General features: G+C 41.5%; 1 protein-coding gene across 3 annotated transcripts in view; it reads right to left on the reverse strand.

Annotated features, from left to right (window-relative positions):
* NECAB2 (N-terminal EF-hand calcium binding protein 2) overlaps window positions 1-19,224 on the reverse strand; it is a 381,291-nt gene that overhangs the window by 308,205 nt on the left and 53,862 nt on the right. For all 3 annotated transcript variants that reach the window (XR_013262872.1, XM_077455750.1, XM_077455751.1), the window contains exon 2: window positions 1,063-1,087. Coding sequence is in view for 2 of the 3 variants with exons in the window: in XM_077455750.1 (XP_077311876.1) it covers window positions 1,063-1,087 (25 nt within the window). In the remaining variant the exon portion in view is untranslated. The remainder of the gene's footprint in view (window positions 1-1,062; window positions 1,088-19,224) is intronic.

Here is a 19,224-nt window from a genome sequence, read left to right on the forward strand (position 1 = left end):
CTCCTTACAGATAGCTAGAAAACATCAGTGGTGTCAGTAGGAACTTACCTGAGAGGCAGAAATTGATGATTGCTCAAGGAACCCTTAGAAACCTCTGGAGGAACCCCAGGGTTCCATGAAGTCCTGGTTGAGAAATCCTGACCTAAAGTCTACAGATTAACAATGCACAGTTCCATGGCTGAAAATTATACAGTTTGTTTAAATACGTCTTACATTTTGAAGGTAGATATCAAATATTTGGTTCCTTAGCACCTTTTGATCACAAGGTGCCTTTAAGAATCATCTCAATTTATTAGAGTATGGACAGATCAAAGGTAGGTAGACCTGCTCACACCAAACCTCCTAAGATACTTCTGAAAGTCCAGGTTCTCTTGTGACCAGAAAGTGCAGAGGAAACAATTATGTTACGTTTATCATTACAATCTTGTAAAGATTATTTTAGACAAAAAAAAATGCATTTTTGTTAATGCTGCGGGGCCACGATGAGTGTAAACTTTTACATTTTAGAACCGATTTGAAGGTACCAAAGTATTTGTAAATTCTATGAAAGATTAAGATGAGTAGACAGGGATAAAATTATGTTGAAAGACCAGTCAACCTACAACTGACATTTCAGAGTGAGCAGAGGGATGACCTTGTCAGTCTCCCACTGCCCTGGATGTGGAGAGAGGACACCATTGTCTTCTTTCCATATAACTGCATCACAGCGAGTGATACCATCAGCCTGGCTGTGCTCAGTGATGGGGTTGTGCAAATCTTAATTCTTTTGGTAGGTAAAACGGCTCATATATACAATATATTACTTACAGTATCTGTTTATTCAACTGTTTGCCTTCAGTCTAGTTCAATTACTGGATGTCTTTTTCTACCCTCAAGACACCTATCCCAGTCCCTGAACCAGTCTCACGTTAACATCTGTATTATGATAAATTTATGTTATACATTTCACCGTACAATGCCAAAGGTGGCTTTTCAAACGAGATTCATTGTAGGATTTTTTTTAAGGGGTAAATATTCAAGGATCTTACAGAAGAAGGTAAAAAATATATTATTCCTACTCACCATTCTTATCAGCTCGACGGAATATCTAAAAAAAAAAAAAAAAAATGAAATAACGTTATTGGCATTGATATACAGAAAGTAAAACACATGTAGCGCTACCTGCACAAATGCCGCTGATTTAAATCAAGTTGATTTAAATCACGATTTAATTCATGATTTAAATCACTAGTAAAAAGGCTCGATTTAAATCATAATTTTTAAAGAGTAACTGTCATCTCTGTCCCACGGCGGCTCCTCCTCTGACCTTCTGTTGACTCACCGACAGTCCCATTCACTTTAATGGGAAGGCTGGTGATGCAGCAGTGACACAACAAGGTGAGGGACGTGGCGGCAGCAGGTGAGTGGATGCCCGCTAACAGGCACTGCCATGATGGATCTGAAATGAGAGTTGCTCTGTAAATGAAATGACTTATTTTTGCTGGTAGTTAGAATCTTTAATATTTGCAAACAAAATGAAGGTTTTCTATTTGAATAACAAGCTGCCAGTTTAGTAAAACAGGGATAGCGGAACTGATTCAATCATACAGTTTGTAGTGTACATAGATTTGCAAAACAATGGGATAATAGAATATTCATGAACTTTGTTGTATCTCATAGTTACTGTGAAATTGTGTGAATGCATCAATGGAGTGCATGTTATCTCAGCTTGCAGAGCTTGGATTGGATTGCAGAGATTAGTTTGGAATAAGTTTACCAAAAATGTAAATATTGAAGAATATACAGCCATATGCTACATAACTAAGCTCTGTTTCATGCTGAATAAACTAAATTATTAATGTATCTTAAATAGAAAAAAATATCTTTAGATAGAATTTTACTCTAAAAGCATTTTATTAAAAATACATTTGATAAAAAAAAAAAAATCTGAATAAAAAAAAAAAAAAAGATTTAAAAAAATCACTGATTTTTTATCCACCCCTGATCCCAGATTCCTCTCTCTCGGTAGTGTAGGGGAAGCCAGGCACACAGCAGCATTCACGCCTCTGGCTCAATAAATAGTCTAGGGCAAGGATCACTAAATGGCAGAGCATGGTCTGAGCCCGGACCACGGCCGCCACTTATCAGCTGTCTGAGCTCTCTTGAGTCTCCCGCCTCTACTGTCATCCTCACAACAGGTACGGTAGGAGTGGGAGGTGCTGCAGATTGGGACAAAGAGCGGGAGTCTTTTCAAATTAACAGGTGGGTAATCGCCTGCTTGTTAACATGGTTGGGCCGCTCCCACCCTCTGTACAGATCTGCAGCTCCTCCCAACCCTTGCCCTGCTGTGAGGATGACAATGGCAGCCGGGTGGGGACTCAGGGGAGCTAACACAGCTGATAAGTGCCTCTAAAATACCGAAGGTAGGATAGTGCAGGGGAGGCTTGTACTTAAAAGGGCACTCTGATGTGAAGGGGCAGTATGATGTAAGGGGCACTGTGACATAATGGGGCACTGTATGTATGGGGCACTGTGACTTAAAGGGGCACAGTGTTAAAAAGGGGCACTGTGGAGTAAAGGGAAATGAAATGTAAAGGTGGGCTGTGATGTGAAGGGGAACTGAGGACTCTGTGAGACTGCTTTAAATGGGGACTAGGGACACGGATATAAAAGGGGAAATTCTGATATGAAGGGGGTGGGGGGCTGAGGATACTGGATGTGATGTGTTATAGTGCAAATATGAGATTTGGACCTTTTGCCAAACTAATATTTTACTGACTGGATCTATGTAAATCTTAATTTAAGACCCCTGGTTCAGGGGTGCCTTTTTAGTATCTATTGCTAAGTAACTTGGAAGGGTAGGATAGGGAGCTGTGGGATAGAATGCTGAGCAGTAATAACAAGACACATTTCTCTCTGCAGCTACTTCTTAGAACAGTCCCCTCGATTATTTCTCAGGGAATGAACGGCACTGGGGCACCATAGACAATGCCCCAGGCCAGGCAAGCCTAAGCAATAACGCTCCATGGGGATAACAGCAGCACAATCACCCAGGTTCTTCCTGCATCAGGCAGACATTTGCAATGTGGACTCTGCAGACTGGTCCCTGGGTGGGACATCCCTTCTTTTTTTAGCCTCAGAGATTTCTCTGAAAAGATAGGCCCTCCCAGCTTTGTGTCTGCTGGGAACCTGTTGATGTTCTTGGGAGGAGTCAGCTAAGTGGCCTGGGAGGGCAATGGGGCCTTCAGGCTGGATGCTTCTCCTCCTGGAACAAGAACCCTACTGCTCCAGCCCCCGGCTATTTATGTTCTCTCCAGCCACCTTCTGGGCACACCTCCCCAGCTTACTAAGTCTGCTCCACACCTATGTTCTTCAGTTTTCCAGAAAGCAGGGAAAAGCAACCAACCCCCCCCCCCCCCCCCCATTTGCCTGACATTTCAGTACCTAACTAGGAGGGTGATATATCCACAACACCAAAAAAAAGTAGTTTGTGCATCCTCCCTTGGTCCAAGTGTTTGTTGCCTCCTTGAAACCTATTTCCTGCCCATTTACCTGAAGCTTTCCATCAGAGCCATAAATATTTAAAGAGAAGTAGGGTATCTAGATGTAATAATAAAATAAAGCAAATCAATCAATACAAAGCAACTTAAAACAAGTCAGCCTGGTGCATTGTGATTATTACTGACTTAACAACATGCTTTCAACACATTCTCCTAACTAGAGGCATTTATACTGTTGTATGTTGCTGACTAAGGAGAAGACATGGTAGAGACTGCAGGGGATGAAAGTGGTCTAGCACTACAATACAATGCAATCATTGGCCTGTCGGGAGTTCCAGACTCTCTCTGGCTGCCAGCGCCAAGCACATGTATGCAGATATGTATGCAGTATGTCAAACTGGCGGCCCTCCAGCTGTTACAGAACTACAATTCCGATCATGCCTCTGCATTTGAGAGTCATGCTCGTAACGGTCAGCCTTGCAATGCCTCATGGGACTTGTAGTTCAGGAAAAAAATACATTAAATTTTTTAAAAGAAAAACTCACCCAAGCTCTACCGCTATGTAGCATAGTTGGTGCTCTGGCTAATTAAAGAGGCGTTCCCCTTAAAAAAAAAAAAGTAGTCAGCAGCTACAAATACTGCAGCTGCTGACTTTGAATAATTGGACACTTACCTGTCCCAGGGTCCAGCGTTGCGGGGGAACGAAGACCCACTCATTCCCCCCTCCGTTTGGTGGTGCCGGCATTCTAACTGTGGGCACACCCACTGCACATGCGCAAGCGGTGCCGTGCCATTATTGCCCGCGCAGTCACCTGAAACCTGTCACATGTCCCAGATGACTGACAGGAGGGAGGGGGCAGAGCTGAGCCCTTCCTGCGCTGAGGGAAAGTGATGTCACCAGCCCAGGCATTGAAGGAGGCAGACTACGAGGGACATTTAGAGGTGAGTTAAAAAAAAAAATCTAAATTTTATTTTATTTTTTATTTTTTATTTTTTTGGAAATTTGATGAATTTTTTTTTTTCTGTGCAATACCTCTTTAAAGCGGAGGTCCACCCTAAAGTGAACCTTCCGCTCATCGGAACCCTCCCCCCCTCCGGCGCCACAATTGGCACCTTTTAGGGGGGAGGGGGGTGCAGATACCTGTACAGTACAGGTATCTGCACCCACTTCCGGGATAGCTCTCTGCGGAAAGGGGCGTAGATTACGCCCCTTTCCGCAAGTGCCCACCCCTTTCCGCAAGTGCCCCGCTGCCTGCTGGGAAACATACAGATCCCAGAGGCAGCGGGGACCGTCCTTATTGCGCAGCGCGACTCGCGCATGCGCAGTAGGGAACCGGGAAATGAAGCCGAAAAGGCTCCATTTCCTGATTCCCATACCCAAGATGGCGGCGGCAGCACCCGAGAGACGATCTAGAGATCGGCTTCGGGTGCCGACATCGCGGGCGCGCTGGACAGGTAAGTGTCACTATTTTAAAAGTCAGCAGCTGCAGTATTTGTAGCTGCTGGCTTTAAAAAAAAAAAACGCGGAGTGCCGGTGGACTCCCGCTTTAAGCTCACAAAAGATCCATAGAATGTACAGGCCGGCAACTCGACAGCTTCTCCATAGAAAATATTTATTTAAGCATTAAAGCAATAACATCATCCAAAAACTGATGCATTTCAGCCATAGGCCTTCATCAATGCTGTAATGCTTAAATAAATATTTTCTATGGAGAAGCCGGTCTGTACTTTCTATGGATATTATTTTTTTCGTTTCTCTTAAAGGTACACGTCACAAAAAACTTAGAGGACTGTTGGCTGAATCTAGGTCACTGGCGTGTTAAACTAATTGCACTCCTGCAATCCATAGAAGTATGGTCAAAATAGATTTGCCCCTACTTCTATTTTAAAGTTTTTGGTCACACTTCTCCTATACTTTGCTGTCGGCTGACGTCACTCAGGTTTACCGTCAGGATCCACCCAAATGCCTGGACTGGCAGCTGGATCCGCCTCTCAGCATGCTCCTCAGAGGCGGAGCCAGCCACTCCTGCCCTCTCCACAGCCCAGTACTAAAGTGAGCGCTGGAGGAGCAGAGCAGAGATACGGTGACTGACAGTCACTGCTCTCTACTCAGAGCGGAGGGCAGAACTGATCGTGCGGCTGTCTTTGATCGCTCAGTTCTCGGGGTAGAGCCAGCAGTGGAAAGCTGCAGCTGGGATCAATGTAAATCTATCTAGGCGAGTATGATTATATATTTTTTTTATTTTCCATCTTCCCATATTTCTCTTTTAAGGTATAAAAGGGTGGGATGAAGTGTTACAGGGAAAAAAAAAAAAGATTTACATATATATTCAGCTGCCTAGATATAATAATCCTTTCTACATTAGTTTTTACTATATGCTTACTTTAAAGCCTCTGTATTTATTAATTACTGTAATGCATTCAGGTTGCATATATACTGTAGTAATAAATATGCTGTTTTTAGTTTTGGTTTCCTTGCTATGTGCTACAGCAAGGGTTAAAATAGTCTTACAAAAAGACCATAGCGCATGAAACTGGCTGAATGTAAATGTAGGTCCTAGATTGACATCTACATGATGCAGTCACTGTAAAAACCTTTATTTTAAATCCCACGGGGCGCAAATAGAGATTGTTAGAATTTAATACATGCGCATGATTAAAGATTTTTATTATACAGTTTTGCCATGGAAGCTCAAAAGTGCTAAAAGCACTTTGGGTACACCTACCTGTCCCCACCATGCATTGATACACTAGAGATTTCTTCTACCAGTATTTCCCCTTTCCACTTCCACTGTAGTATGGGTGGCAACCACCCCTAAAAACAAAAAGTTAAAAAACCATGGCAAATTTTATAGGTTTCCAGGCAAATGCTTTAGGAACTATGAAACTGTAAATTACTTTCCACTGAAAGTCGTTTGTTTTAATGTACCTGACCACCAATATTGGGGCACTGGTGGTCAATGAGGAGTGAACTAAACACTTCCCATCCATGCCAATTCTGGCACTTCGCTCCTACATGTGAAATTCATCTTTTTCTTCTAGAAAATTACTCAGAACCCCAAATATATATATATATATATATATATATATATATATATATATATATATATATATATATATATATATTAGCAGAGACCCTAGGAAATAAAATGGTGGTTGTTTCAACTTTTTATGTCACATGGTATTTGCGCAGCAATTTTTCAAACGCATAAAAAAAAAAAAAAAAAAGTTTTATGAATAAAAAAAAAAAAAAGTAAAGTTAGCCCAGTTTTTTTGTATAATATGAAAGATGATGTTACGCCGAGTGAATAGATACCTAACAATACAGGCTACCTGTTTAGAGTTACAGAAGAGGTCTTGGACTAGAATTGTTGCTCTCACTCTAAGCCCACGTAAACACGGTCGGAGATTTTGCCAACCAAATCCATCGGATTTTGCCCGTCGGATTTAGTCCGACGGATTGTGTCCGAAACTGTTGCATACACACGGTCGGGCCAAGTTGGCAAAAAATCCGATCTTTCAGAACGTGATGACGTAATTTCGTTACGATGGGACTACATTCAGGCTAGTAGCCAATAGCTTTGATGTAGGAATTTGATCTGAGCATGTGTGGCACTTGGTCCGATGAAAATGCTCTACACATGATCGGATTAGGTCCGTCCGGCCCAGTTGGTCGGGAAATATTTCCAACATGTTGGAAAATTGGGTCGGACGGAGATTCGGACAGAATCAGTCCGATGCATACCACACACAGTCGGATTATCTGATGACGCGGTCCGATAAGACTCATTCCGACAGATTCTCCGACCGTGTGTACAAGGGCTAAGTCCTTGTAAACACGGTCGGACGTTCCGACAACCAAATCCGTCGGATTTTGTCCGTTGGATTTTGTCCGACGGATTTTGTCCGAAACTGCATACACACGGTCGGACAAAGTTGTCGGAAAATCCGATCGTTCAGAACGTGATGACGTTATTTCGTTACGACGGAACTACGTTCAGGCTAGTAGCCAATAGCTTTGATGTAGGAATTTGATCTAAGCATTTGTTGGAAAATTTTACCAACAAGTTGGAAAACTTGGTCCGTCGGAAACAGTCCGATGGAGACCACACACAGTCGGAATATCCAACAAAACAGTCAGATCGGACACATTCCGTCGGAATCTCCGACCGTGTGTACAAGGGCTTAAGCATGCGACGATATCCCACATGTGTGATTTGAATGCCATTTACATATGTGGGCACGACACAGCCGAGCCGAGAAAGCTCTATTTGTATGAAAGGAATTCTATACATTTTTTTGGGTACAGCGTTGCATGACCGCGCAGAATAGCAAAGAATGCCCTGGCCAGGAAGGGGGGTAAAACCTTTCAGAGATCAAGTGGGTAAGAAGCTCTCTATTTTATTAAGCTAGTACATTTGTTATACAATGTACACAAACCACCGCTATACTATTTATGGTTATAATCGCATTAAATCACTGAATTTAAGTTGAAAACTAGTTTTTGTTTTTTTTAGAACAAAGAAACAGAAGTGAGAACTGCACTAAATATAGCACCAATTTCATATTAGATCAAAACAATTATTTGCATCTCTAACAGGGTTCTTAGGCCAAATTAAACTGAACAAAGAAAAGTTAAAAATAAAACACTTGGCAAAGTAACAGGCTGATAAAAAATATGTTATCCAATTGTTAAATCAAACGGATAAAAAGATTAATACACACAGGCTAAAAGCAGTGATCCAGCTACGCAGTTTCGGCCCCCATGTTTCCCCCACCTATCAACATCATCCCAGCCGGTGAGACCTGCCAGGGAGTGCAATTCAAATCATATTTCAAAAGGTAGTTAGGCTCTGCGGTCAATGTTTATTTTGGAATCACCTAACCAATGCCTTGCCAAATGCAACAGTACTAGAAAAAGAATAAATGATCACTTTTAGGGCTAGTTTACACTAGAGTTAGCCCTCTGAAGAGCAATATGCGGTGGCTCACTCTTCAGAGAGCATGTGGCAGGCGGCAGTTGCCTCCACACCACCTTATTTAAACCCTATAAGCCTGCACCCCTCTCGGGTCTCATTCTGGTGGGCTGTACTGTAAGTAAAAAACTTTCAGTATGCAGCTCCTCCCCCAGACCCCCTACTAATTACCTAAGCCAACGCAATCCGTTGATGTGCATTAGAGCAGCTGCCTCCTCATTGGCTCAGAGACAGTAGCAAGAACCATTGACTCCCAATGCTCTCAATCACAGCCAGGGAGGAGAGAGAAGGGGCAGGCCCAAGAGAGTGGGGCCCTGGAGCAAGTATGCAGGAGTGCCCCTACAGCAAGTGGATTGCTATGGGCTGCACTCAGCGTCGGAGAAGCCAGGAGTACCAGCAAGGGACCCGAGAAGAGGAGGATCAGGGCTGCTCTGTGCAAGACCATTGCACAGAGCAATGGCCGAATCGGCCAAAAGAAAAAAAAAGCCGATACCATTGTGGAAGTGTTGCCCAGGCCTCCACTTCCTCCTCCTCAACCCCCCTCTCCTTACTGCGATCTCCGTGTGTCACAGAGCTGAATTGTCTGGGCAGAATTCTGGAGAATCTTGTTACTACCTGTGTATGTTTACAATATTGGAGTTTATCCAAAAATTTAATGTTTTACAATCACTTTGTTGTCTACTTATAGTTATGTCCTTGTCCTGATAAATTTAACTGTTAAAGTACGAAGCTGTCTTGGTCAAGTGAGATCAGAGCGGATGCGTTATCTCAAACAAATTGAATGTGTGCTTTGAATTTTGTGGGACACATTAATTGTCTCAAAAAATTCTCCCTTTTAATTGATTATTTTTGTATATTTTCAGTTTTTCTATATATCGGTGCATGCTGCAATGTCCTAAAGAAGCTCAGAAGAGCGAAACATGTAGAAAAAAATAATGCAGCATAAATAATATACAAATGTGGTAATATGTGGAGTTCTGTATGATTCTGCACCAGCTTTTGTATACTTAGATTTGCCATATTGTGTTTACATGAACATTTTTTCCTTTCTTGGAAATGCTTTTGTATATTTAATAAAACTTTATTGAATGATACAAGAGATGGTTAGAGACTGCAGACTGCATTTTTCGTGACCTTTCTTGCACTAAAGGTGGCAATAATGGCCAACAATAAATTCATATTTATATTAATTTAAATTGATTAAATTAATTTAAAAAGTTGAATATAATACAATTATATATAAAAACTTAAATATTTTTTTTAAACTGTCATTTTCGATATCGGTTTTCAGCCTAGTGCATCCTTCATTTTCGGTACCAAAATTTCTATTCGGGGCATCCCTAGGTTCAATTTCCTTGTAAAAATGATATTTACATAGTTGTCATTACTACTGTTGAGTCCTGGGATTTCCAAAGCCCTACCAGACAACAGAGCCAAGTTAGCAGCCTGGCTTTTTGAATGCAGTTAAGCAATACAGCTAGGTCACTACATAGAACATAGCACTACATACATAGCACCTATGGTCATTAAAAGAAGGAATAGGGCCCCATTGTTGGTGTCAGTGGGAGGACTAGTGCCCTATTGTTGGTGTCAGTAGAAGGAATAATGTTTCCTTGTTGCTGTCAGTTGGTGGTATTACACCCCACTGTTGGTGTCAGTGGAGGGAACGGTGCCTCATTGATGGTGTCAGTGGGGGGGAATAGTGCCTTCTATCAGTGGGAGGAACAGTGCCCCAGGGGACGGAAACAGGCAAGCAAAGGGCCACATCCAGGGGTCCACAGTTTGGAGACCATTGATCTAAACAATGAAAGGGATCATTTGCTGTACATTTAGGCTAATTACTGTTTTGCACTTGCTCAAATTCCAAAATGTACAGCTACCTCGAAAATTTCTGCTATCGACACTGCCAATGTTTATCAGAAAAAACTTGTAAATAAGTTCTGATCGTTGATATACTGAGTACTGCAACTGACATGGGCCAATAAGGGAGACCGGCAGTGAAGCCTTTTGGCTTCACAGAAGGTTCCCTACTGCGCATGCGCAAAGCGAGCTGCGCTTTCTAATTGGCTCGGCAGCAGAGGAAAGAGAAGGAGGGCCAAACTTCTGAGGGACGGTGCCATTTTCGGAAGTGGGAATAGAGGGACCTTGTAAAGAACAGACCCCATTCCCCCTCCCCCCCAAAAGGTGCCAAATGTGGAGGGGGGAGGAAGCAAATAAGCGAAAGTTCCGCTTTTGGGTAGAACACCACTTTAAGTAATAATAATATATTTTAAAAAAGTGTTAATTGTAAAAAAGTAAAGTTACACCCAAGCCCATTTTTAGCGCCCCCCCCCCCAAATACACACATACAAACGTAAATGTATGCATTGGGGTGCCTAAGCATGAAAAGGTTGATTGCGATACATGTTACACATCGTCTTGGGTACAATTAGCCTGCCCATACATGGATCGAATCTCATCTGGTCCCTGCTGAACCGGCCAAATTTCGATTCATGTATGGCCGGCTTTAGGAACTACAAATGGGAATATGCTGTAAGTTTTTGTATGGTTTTCTATGTTACATACTTTATTGGCTTTGTTGCCCTTCTCTGGACTCTCCCCAGTTCCAGCACATCCTTCCTGGGGACTGGTGCCCAGAACTGGACAGCATACTCCAGGTGTATTGTTTTATCCCTGGAAGTAATCCCCTTTTTAATGCATGTTTGCTTTGTTAGCAGCAGCTTGGCATTGAATACCATTGCTGAATCTGTCATCTACTAGGACCCCCAGGTCCTTTTCCATCCTAGATTCCTCCAGAGGTTTTTCCCCTAGCGAGTAGACTGCATTGATATTTTTGCCAGCCAAATGCATTATTTTACATTTATCTACATTAAACCTCATTTGCCATGTAGTTGCCTACCCCAATAATTTGTTCAGATCTTGTTGCAATGTTTCCACATCCTGCGGAGAAGTTATTGCCCTGCTTAGCATCGTTCGCAAATACAGAGATTGAGCTCTTTATCCCATCCTCCAGGTCGTTTATGAATAAATTAAATAGCATTGGTCCCAGGAGAGAACCCTGGGGGACCCCACTTTCCCTTGTGAAGACTGAGAAGAATAAATTCAATATCTTCACCTTCTCTCCATCTTAGTAACCAGATTCCCTTATTTTTTTATGGGACCAATATGATCTGACCTCCCTTTCTTACTATTTATGTACTTAAAGAATTTCTTGGGATTTTTTTTTTACTCTCCTCCACTATGTGCCTATCGTGTTCTATCTTAGCCGTCCTGATTGAACCCTTACATTTCTTGTTGCATTCTTTGTAAAGATGGAATGCTGATGATGATTCCCTCAGTCTTGTATTTTTTGAAGCCCTTCTCCTTTGCTTTTATATGCATTTTTACGTTGGAGTTAAGACACTCAGGACTTTTATTAGCTCTTTTAAATGTATTTCCCATTGAGATACACTGGCTAATGCCCTTATTTAATATGCTCTTAAAGCATACCCATTTCCCCCCTTTGTTCCTAAGATTTTAACCCAATTATTATCTTCTAGCAAGGATCGTAGTTTAGAGAAGTTGGCTCTTTTGAAATTCAGATGATAAAAAAACAACACAAGATACTAGCGCTTTAAAAGATACTGGTGTGTCCTTTTCAGTTCAGTCTGTATTGTTCATTAAAATAAATTCAAAACAGTTTTTATCAAAGCAAGATGTTTTTTAAAAAAGTTATCTGAGAAAACAGTACTTGGAATTTGCTGAAAATCCAGAAAGGTTGCTTGCTGTCCTTAGAGGATAAGGGATGTATGTGCACAATCGTATAAAGGAAAAATAAACTGCGCTTGAGTAAAACAACAAAACAAAAAAAAAAAAAAAAAGGGAAAAAATGTACAGTAATCTATAAAGAAGGCAGCAGCAATAAGTGAGATACACACACCCAACAGCAATAAGAAAATTCGAAAAGCTGCGCCAACAGGGAAAATGGTCTATGCCTAACTACCCAGAAAATATAAAAAATATAAAAAATGTAAAGGTTATAAATAATTATCACATTCATTATACATTAAATGAAAAAATGACAATTAATGTGATTTCTTAATTGAAGAGTTCATAAAAAGTCCATAGACAATCCACAGTTGCGATCCTTTACGAGAACACCACGGTGGTTACACACACAAAAATGCGCACAAGTGCCCGTCACCAGAAAGTGAGTGCGCTTACCAGATGTAAGCTTAATTAAAGCGTTGTATGCAAATCCTCAGTCTCCTCAAAATGCTCCTCCTTATAATGGATCAGCTAACCGTAGTGAAAAGCAGCATTCACATATATATGTATCTCATTCAGCGATCCCAAAAAGTGCTATCAATGGCTTCTATCAGGCTGCAGGCTGTGCCCTCCTTCTTTTTCTTCTCTCGATGTACGTCGACAGAATGGCACGGGCAGGCATATTGGCGTACAGGTACGTCCAATATTCAATGCCGCCCTGCCATCGGGAGCGCGCCGCCGGCGGCGCGCTCCCGCGCTGGTCAGGACCCCCGTGAGTCTGGTCGTCCCCGCGATCGTCTCACGGAGCGGCCGAATGGAGGAAATGCCAAGTAAACAGCATTTCTCCATTCTGCCTAGCAACTAGTGACGCTGATCTCTGCTCCATGTGATTGGAGCAGAGATCAGTGTTCACTAAATGAAAGCCCAACCCCCCCACAGTTAGTAACACACCCCTAGGAACACTTAACCCCTACACTGCCACCCACTGGTTAACCCCTTCACTGCCAGTGTCATTTACACAGGAATCACTGCATTTATATAGCAGTGATTACTGTATAAATGACAATGGTCCCAAAAATGTGTCAAAAATGTCCAATGGGTCCCCCACAATGTCGCAGTCACAATAAAAATCGCTGATCGCCGCCATTACTAGTAAAAAAAAAAATAATAAAAAATTATTAATAAAAATGCTATAAAACTATCCCTATTTTGTAAACGCTATAACTTTTGCGCAAACCAATCAATAATCGCTTATTGCGATTTTTTTTACCAAAAATATGTAGAAGAATACGTATCGGCCTAAACTGAGGGAAAAAAAATGTTTTTTTTACATATTTTTGGGGAATATTTATTATAACAAAAAGTAAAAAATAATGCGTTTTTTTTTTCAAAATTGTCGCTCTATTTTTGTTTATAGCGCAAAAAATAAAAACCGCAGGGGTGATCGAATACCACCAAAAGAAAGCTCTATTTGTGGGAAAAAAAGGACGTCAATTTTGCTTGGGAGCCACGTCGCACGATCGCGACGCAGTGCCGAATCGCAAAAAGTGGTCTGGTCTTTGACCAGCAAATTGGTCCGGTCTGAAAGTGGTTAATGATGATGTTATCACTGTTCTTGATTGGCCAGCAAACTCGCCTGGCCTAAACCCCATAGAAAATCTGTGGGGTATTGTCAAGAGGAAGATGAGAGACATCACACCCAACAATGCAGATGAGCCGATGACCGCTATCAAAGCAACCTGGGCTTCCATAACACCTCCATGCCACGCCACATTGATGTAATAATTAATGCAAAAGAAGCCCTGACCAAGTACTGAGTGCATACTATACTCTACATGGACATACTTTTTCTAAGCCAACATTTCTGTATTAAAAATCTTTTTTTATTGGTCTTATGTAATATTATAAAATTTTTGATATACTGAATTTTGGGATTTCACTAGCTGTAAGCCATAATCATCTAAATTAAAAGAAAGAAATGCTTTAAATATATAACTCTGTGTGTAACTCATCTATATAAAATATGAGCTTCAATCTTTGAATTGAATTACTAAAATAAATAAACTTTTTAATATTCTAATTTTATGAGATGCACCTGTACTCATGTGCAATATTTTATATTCACCAAACTATTTTTATTCTTCTTTTTATAGTTTTGTTTTTTTAAATTCCAGACCAAAAGAAAAAAAGAAAAAGTATAAAAACCACTTTACAATGCACATAATAAAAAAGGTAAAAGGTGTCGCATAGAGCAAATTGATAGTAGCCAATCAGATTTCACAATTGATCTATTGTAAATTGAAATACGGTTGCCATGTGTGTTTGCTACCTAATCTGTATTGTGCTACATAAACCGACATGTATAGTGTCTGTTTTCAGTGCCAGAACTGCCGTATAAGACCTGGCCAAATTGAACAGAGACCTAATTAAATGAAAATGTCTTCTTTAGGTTGAAATGACACAGGATTCATTTAATACATGAATGAGGTATGCAAGCCAATACAGATTTGGTGACATGTGATACGTTTTTGTTACAGGTATTGAATTATTTGAAAAGTTTGATTGATGTTCTTCTGATTGCAGAGACTCTAGGGAACATACTGATGATTGGATCACCAAATGGTAAAAAGGATGGGGAGGGTGTTGGGGGGAAGGGGGAGACACAGGACAAAGCATCGGATGCCGCGCTTTTCCTGATACTTCCTTGCTGTTTGTTCCAGCTGGCCGGAACTGAAAAGATGTTCTTGCCAATACAACTAGGTTCACAGAAGTGCTCATAACCCAAAGTTTTTATTTTTTGTCTCTATTGATAAAAAAAAAAAGTGAAAGTGACAAAGGTCGGGGCAAACTATAGCACTGCCAGGGGTGCTTACAACACTGATCTTGATGTATAGGGTTCAATCTTTTCTTTTGTAGTCCCTTACTAATTTACTTCATTTCTCTGAACTCTTTCCAGTTATGCAAACATCCTTTTTGTTATATAACGGCCCAACCGTAAAGTGTAACATAACGTAAACTAAACAACAGTAAAATCAGTCTGTATATGCAATAAAGTGTGCTTGGTATACTCACTGTGGAACCTAAGGGGTTATTCCTCTGCATTGTGTAAAAAAGCTGGTTGATCCTGTCTTCTCAGATCCTCCCCTTTTTCCACTTTCCCCAGTCCTTCTCCTGATAGTTCAGAGCCTTGGGGGCACTCTGCACATGCTCAGTTTGGTGTGTATTGCTAGAAAGATTATTTTTTTCTTGGGAGGTTGCATGTGATCAGCACAGAGCCAATCAGTGCTGTCCAGACAGATTGTCATGGGTCCTGCAGCCTCATAGGACATTCGGAGGAGAACTCCTCTAAGTTTTAACCATGCACTCATAGAAGTGATAAGACTGCTATATACTTCTGATGAGAAAAGGTGTTCAGCAGTTTATATTTACAAAAATTATTGCATTTCCATGTTCTGTGTACTATGGGGGACCAGATATAGTGCATCTATCACTATATCACAATCAAAATTGTCTTGTTGGAAGGTAAATCTTCGGCCCAGACTGAGGTCCTGAGCACTCTGGAAAAGGTTTTTGTCCAGGATATCCCTGTACTTGGCCACATTTATCTTTCCCTTGATTGCAACCAGTTGTCCTGTCCCTGCAGCTGAAAAACATGAAAAACACCCCCACAGCATGATGCTGCCACCACCATGCTTCACTGTTGGGACTGTATTGGACAGGTGATGAGCAGTGCCTGGTTTTCTCCACACATACCGCTTAGAATTAAGGCCAAAAAGTTCTATCTTGGTCTCATCAGACCAAATAATCTTATTTCTCACCATCTTGGAGTCCTTCCGGTGTTTTTAGCAAACTCCATGCGGGCTTTCATGTGTCTTTTACTGAGGAGAGGCTTCCGTCGGGCCAATCTGCCATAAAGCCCCGACTAGAGGAGAGCTGCAGTGATGATTGACTTTCTACAACTTTCTCCCATCTCCCGACTGCATCTCTGGAGCTCAGCCACAGTGATCTTTGGGTTCTTCTTTACCTCTCTCACCAAAGCTCTTCTCCCCGATAGCTCCTTCCCCCGACAGCCTAGTTTGGACGGACGGCCAGCTCTAGGAAGGGTTCTGGTTGTCCCAAATATCTTCCATTTAAGGATTATGGAGGCCACTATGCTCTTAGGATCCTTAAGTGCAGCAGAAATGTTTTTCTAACCTTGGCCAGATCTGTGCCTTGCCACAATTCTGTCTCTGAGCTCTTCATGCTCTTCCTTTGACCTCATGATTCTCATTTGCTCTGACATGCACTGTGAGCTGCAAGGTCTTATTTAGACAGGTGTGTGGCTTTCCTAATCAAGTCCAATCAGTATAACCAAACACAGCTGGACTCAAATGAAGGTGTAGAACCATGTCAATGATGATCAGAAGAAATGGACAGCACCTGAGTTAAATATGAGTGTCATAGGAAAGGGTCTGAATACTTAGGACCAGGTGATATTTCAGTTTTTCTTTTTTAATAAATCTGCAAAAATGTCAACAATTCTGTGTTTTTCTGTCAATATGGGGTGCTGTGTGTAAATAATGAGGGAAAAAATGAATTTAAATTATTTTAGCAAATGGCTGCAATATAACAAAGAGTGAAAATTTTAAGGGGGTCTGAATACTTTCCGTCCTCACTGTACCTGCAGCTGATTGGCTGAAATCATTAATTGGCTGACTTTATTTCAGTTTCAGCTCTTTTGATTTTTCAGTCCAAGTTTGTTGAGATTAAAAAAAAATTCCCTTTGCAAAGAATAACTAATCAAGTGCAAAGACAATAAGAAAAACTGTATTTTTGCTTGCACATGTTGGATTTTGAAAGTTCGAGGAGCTTCACCTCATTCACTTAGCTAAGGAAAAAATCCATTGCAAGTGAACAGCCTATTTGCCTTTAGTAAATCAACCACAAAGCCAAAAACGACCAAAAACTGCGTGTGCTACAATCATTTTTTCAGGCTCGCTTTAAAGCGGAGGTCCACCCTAAAGTGGACCTTCCGCTCATTGGAACCCTCCCCCCCTCCGGCGCCACAATTGGCACCTTTCAGGGGGGTGAAGGTACCTGTACAGTACAGGTATCTGCACCCACTTCCGGCGTAGATTCTGCAGAAGCTACGCCCCTTTCCGCAGAATCTACCCCCTTTTCCGAAGGTCCCCCGCTGCCTGCTGGGAAACACACGGATCCCAGAGACAGCGGGGACCATCCTTATTGCGCAGCGCGACTCGCGCATATGCAGTAGGGAACCAGGAAATGAAGCCGAAAGGCTCCACTTCCTGATTCCCATACCCAAGATGGCGGTGGCAGCACCCGAGAGACGATCGAGAGATCGGCTTTGGGTGCCGACATCGCGGGCGCGCTGGGCGGGTAAGTGTCATTATTTTAAAAGTCAGCAGCTGCAGTATTTGTAGCTGCTGGCTTTAAAAAAAAAAAAAAACGGCTCCCGCTTTAACTTATTTAATACATCTAAATAAGAGAGAAAACAGGTACAATGAAGGCATATCAGGAGTGAATACAGAGTACAGCAAAGTGCTACAGTTTATGCGGTTCAGCAAACTTGGATACAATTGTATTATTACAACTCCATTGTATCTCAGTGAGATTTCTGCTACAGGTGACTGTCTACGTAGACAAAGCACGGCTCAGCAACTTAAATATAACCCATACAAGATATTTGTATTTGCTTATTAGCAAGAGATTATCAGTTTGTTGAAAATCGTCTCATTAGCCGAACATTGATTTCAATGGCTTGCAAATGAGGCATTTGTCAATAACATGGTAATCCCATAAGGAATGCAATTACAAAATTTAATTTAGGTCGGATTCACACTTGTGCAGGTTGCATATTGCAGGTGCATTTTGCGTTTTTCAATACACATCTTTAAAACCATTCAATACACATCTTTAAATAATAACCATTTGTTATTATTCTATGAAATCTTTAATAAAAAAATCATTGAAATGAAAATCATTGAAGTCTATGGAACAAAAAAACAGAAAAAAAAAACCCTGATCCTTTCCATAAATGCAAAGATGTGAACTACATCCATAGGAAACCATGTTAAATGGACTGTAGTGTGTTTCTGCAAAAATGAAAATGCACTAAAAAATGCCTAGGTGTGAACCAGGCCTTAGCCCTTAAACAGTGGGAAGGGTCCTCAAATCATTAGAGGGATCAGTAGCAAACATGAGATTTACACTTATTCGGGACTCGGGAGGCAATTCTACGCAAGTACCACCACCATAAAAATTGGTTATGTATTTGTCTGCTTTTCATCTCTGAAAAACAGAACCTATATTGGCTAAAATCCCAAAGCCCTCCCAAGGCCTGGAAGGAGGAAGCGCATAGTGCCTCACCAGCCATTGAACCCAAGACACTCAATATGGAAATATTAACCTTCAGTTCCAAAGTCAAAGCTTGGCCATACAATCTACTTCCAGAATCAGTGACAAATGTCTGGAGCCCGGCAGTCATCCAAGGATCCAACGCGTACTCCCATCTATGCACTGAATAGGCCAGCTCTCCCACTCTCCAAACTGAACTAAACTGATTTATGGGCCTGTAATGGATACTTCCAAAAAGGAGCATCATAGGCTGCTCTCTGAAAGCGACTTCAAGTGGATAAGAACTTTTAAAGCTCAAATTTGGGCACAATAAACTTGTTAAAGTTGAACACTCTGTTCATGTGAACTTCCTTTTCCATCTTGCAAATGTCTTGTTTACATAAAGGTGGAAGTACAGATCCTACTTTAAGCTTTAGACCCCCGCTAAAGGTACATCTCCGCCTCCCTCTTTGTACCATTCATAAAACACACACATCCCCCCCCCCCGTCCTCGTTTTGGGAATGGCCACTAGGAGAGTGAGGTGGAAATATGACCGCAGCATTTGAGTCTATGAGACCCACAGAATTTACAGCTAAGAAGACTTGGAAGTATAATGGGAGCTGTACCTCAACCCACATGTGAGCAAGAAAATCTGTACATTACAGCAGGTGTCTTTTCACTTGCA

The sequence above is a fragment of the Lithobates pipiens genome, unplaced genomic scaffold (genome assembly GCF_037356315.1).
Source record: "Lithobates pipiens isolate NorthernLeopardFrog02 unplaced genomic scaffold, aLitPip1_a1.2 Scaffold_10, whole genome shotgun sequence".
Lineage (NCBI taxonomy): Eukaryota > Metazoa > Chordata > Amphibia > Anura > Ranidae > Lithobates > Lithobates pipiens.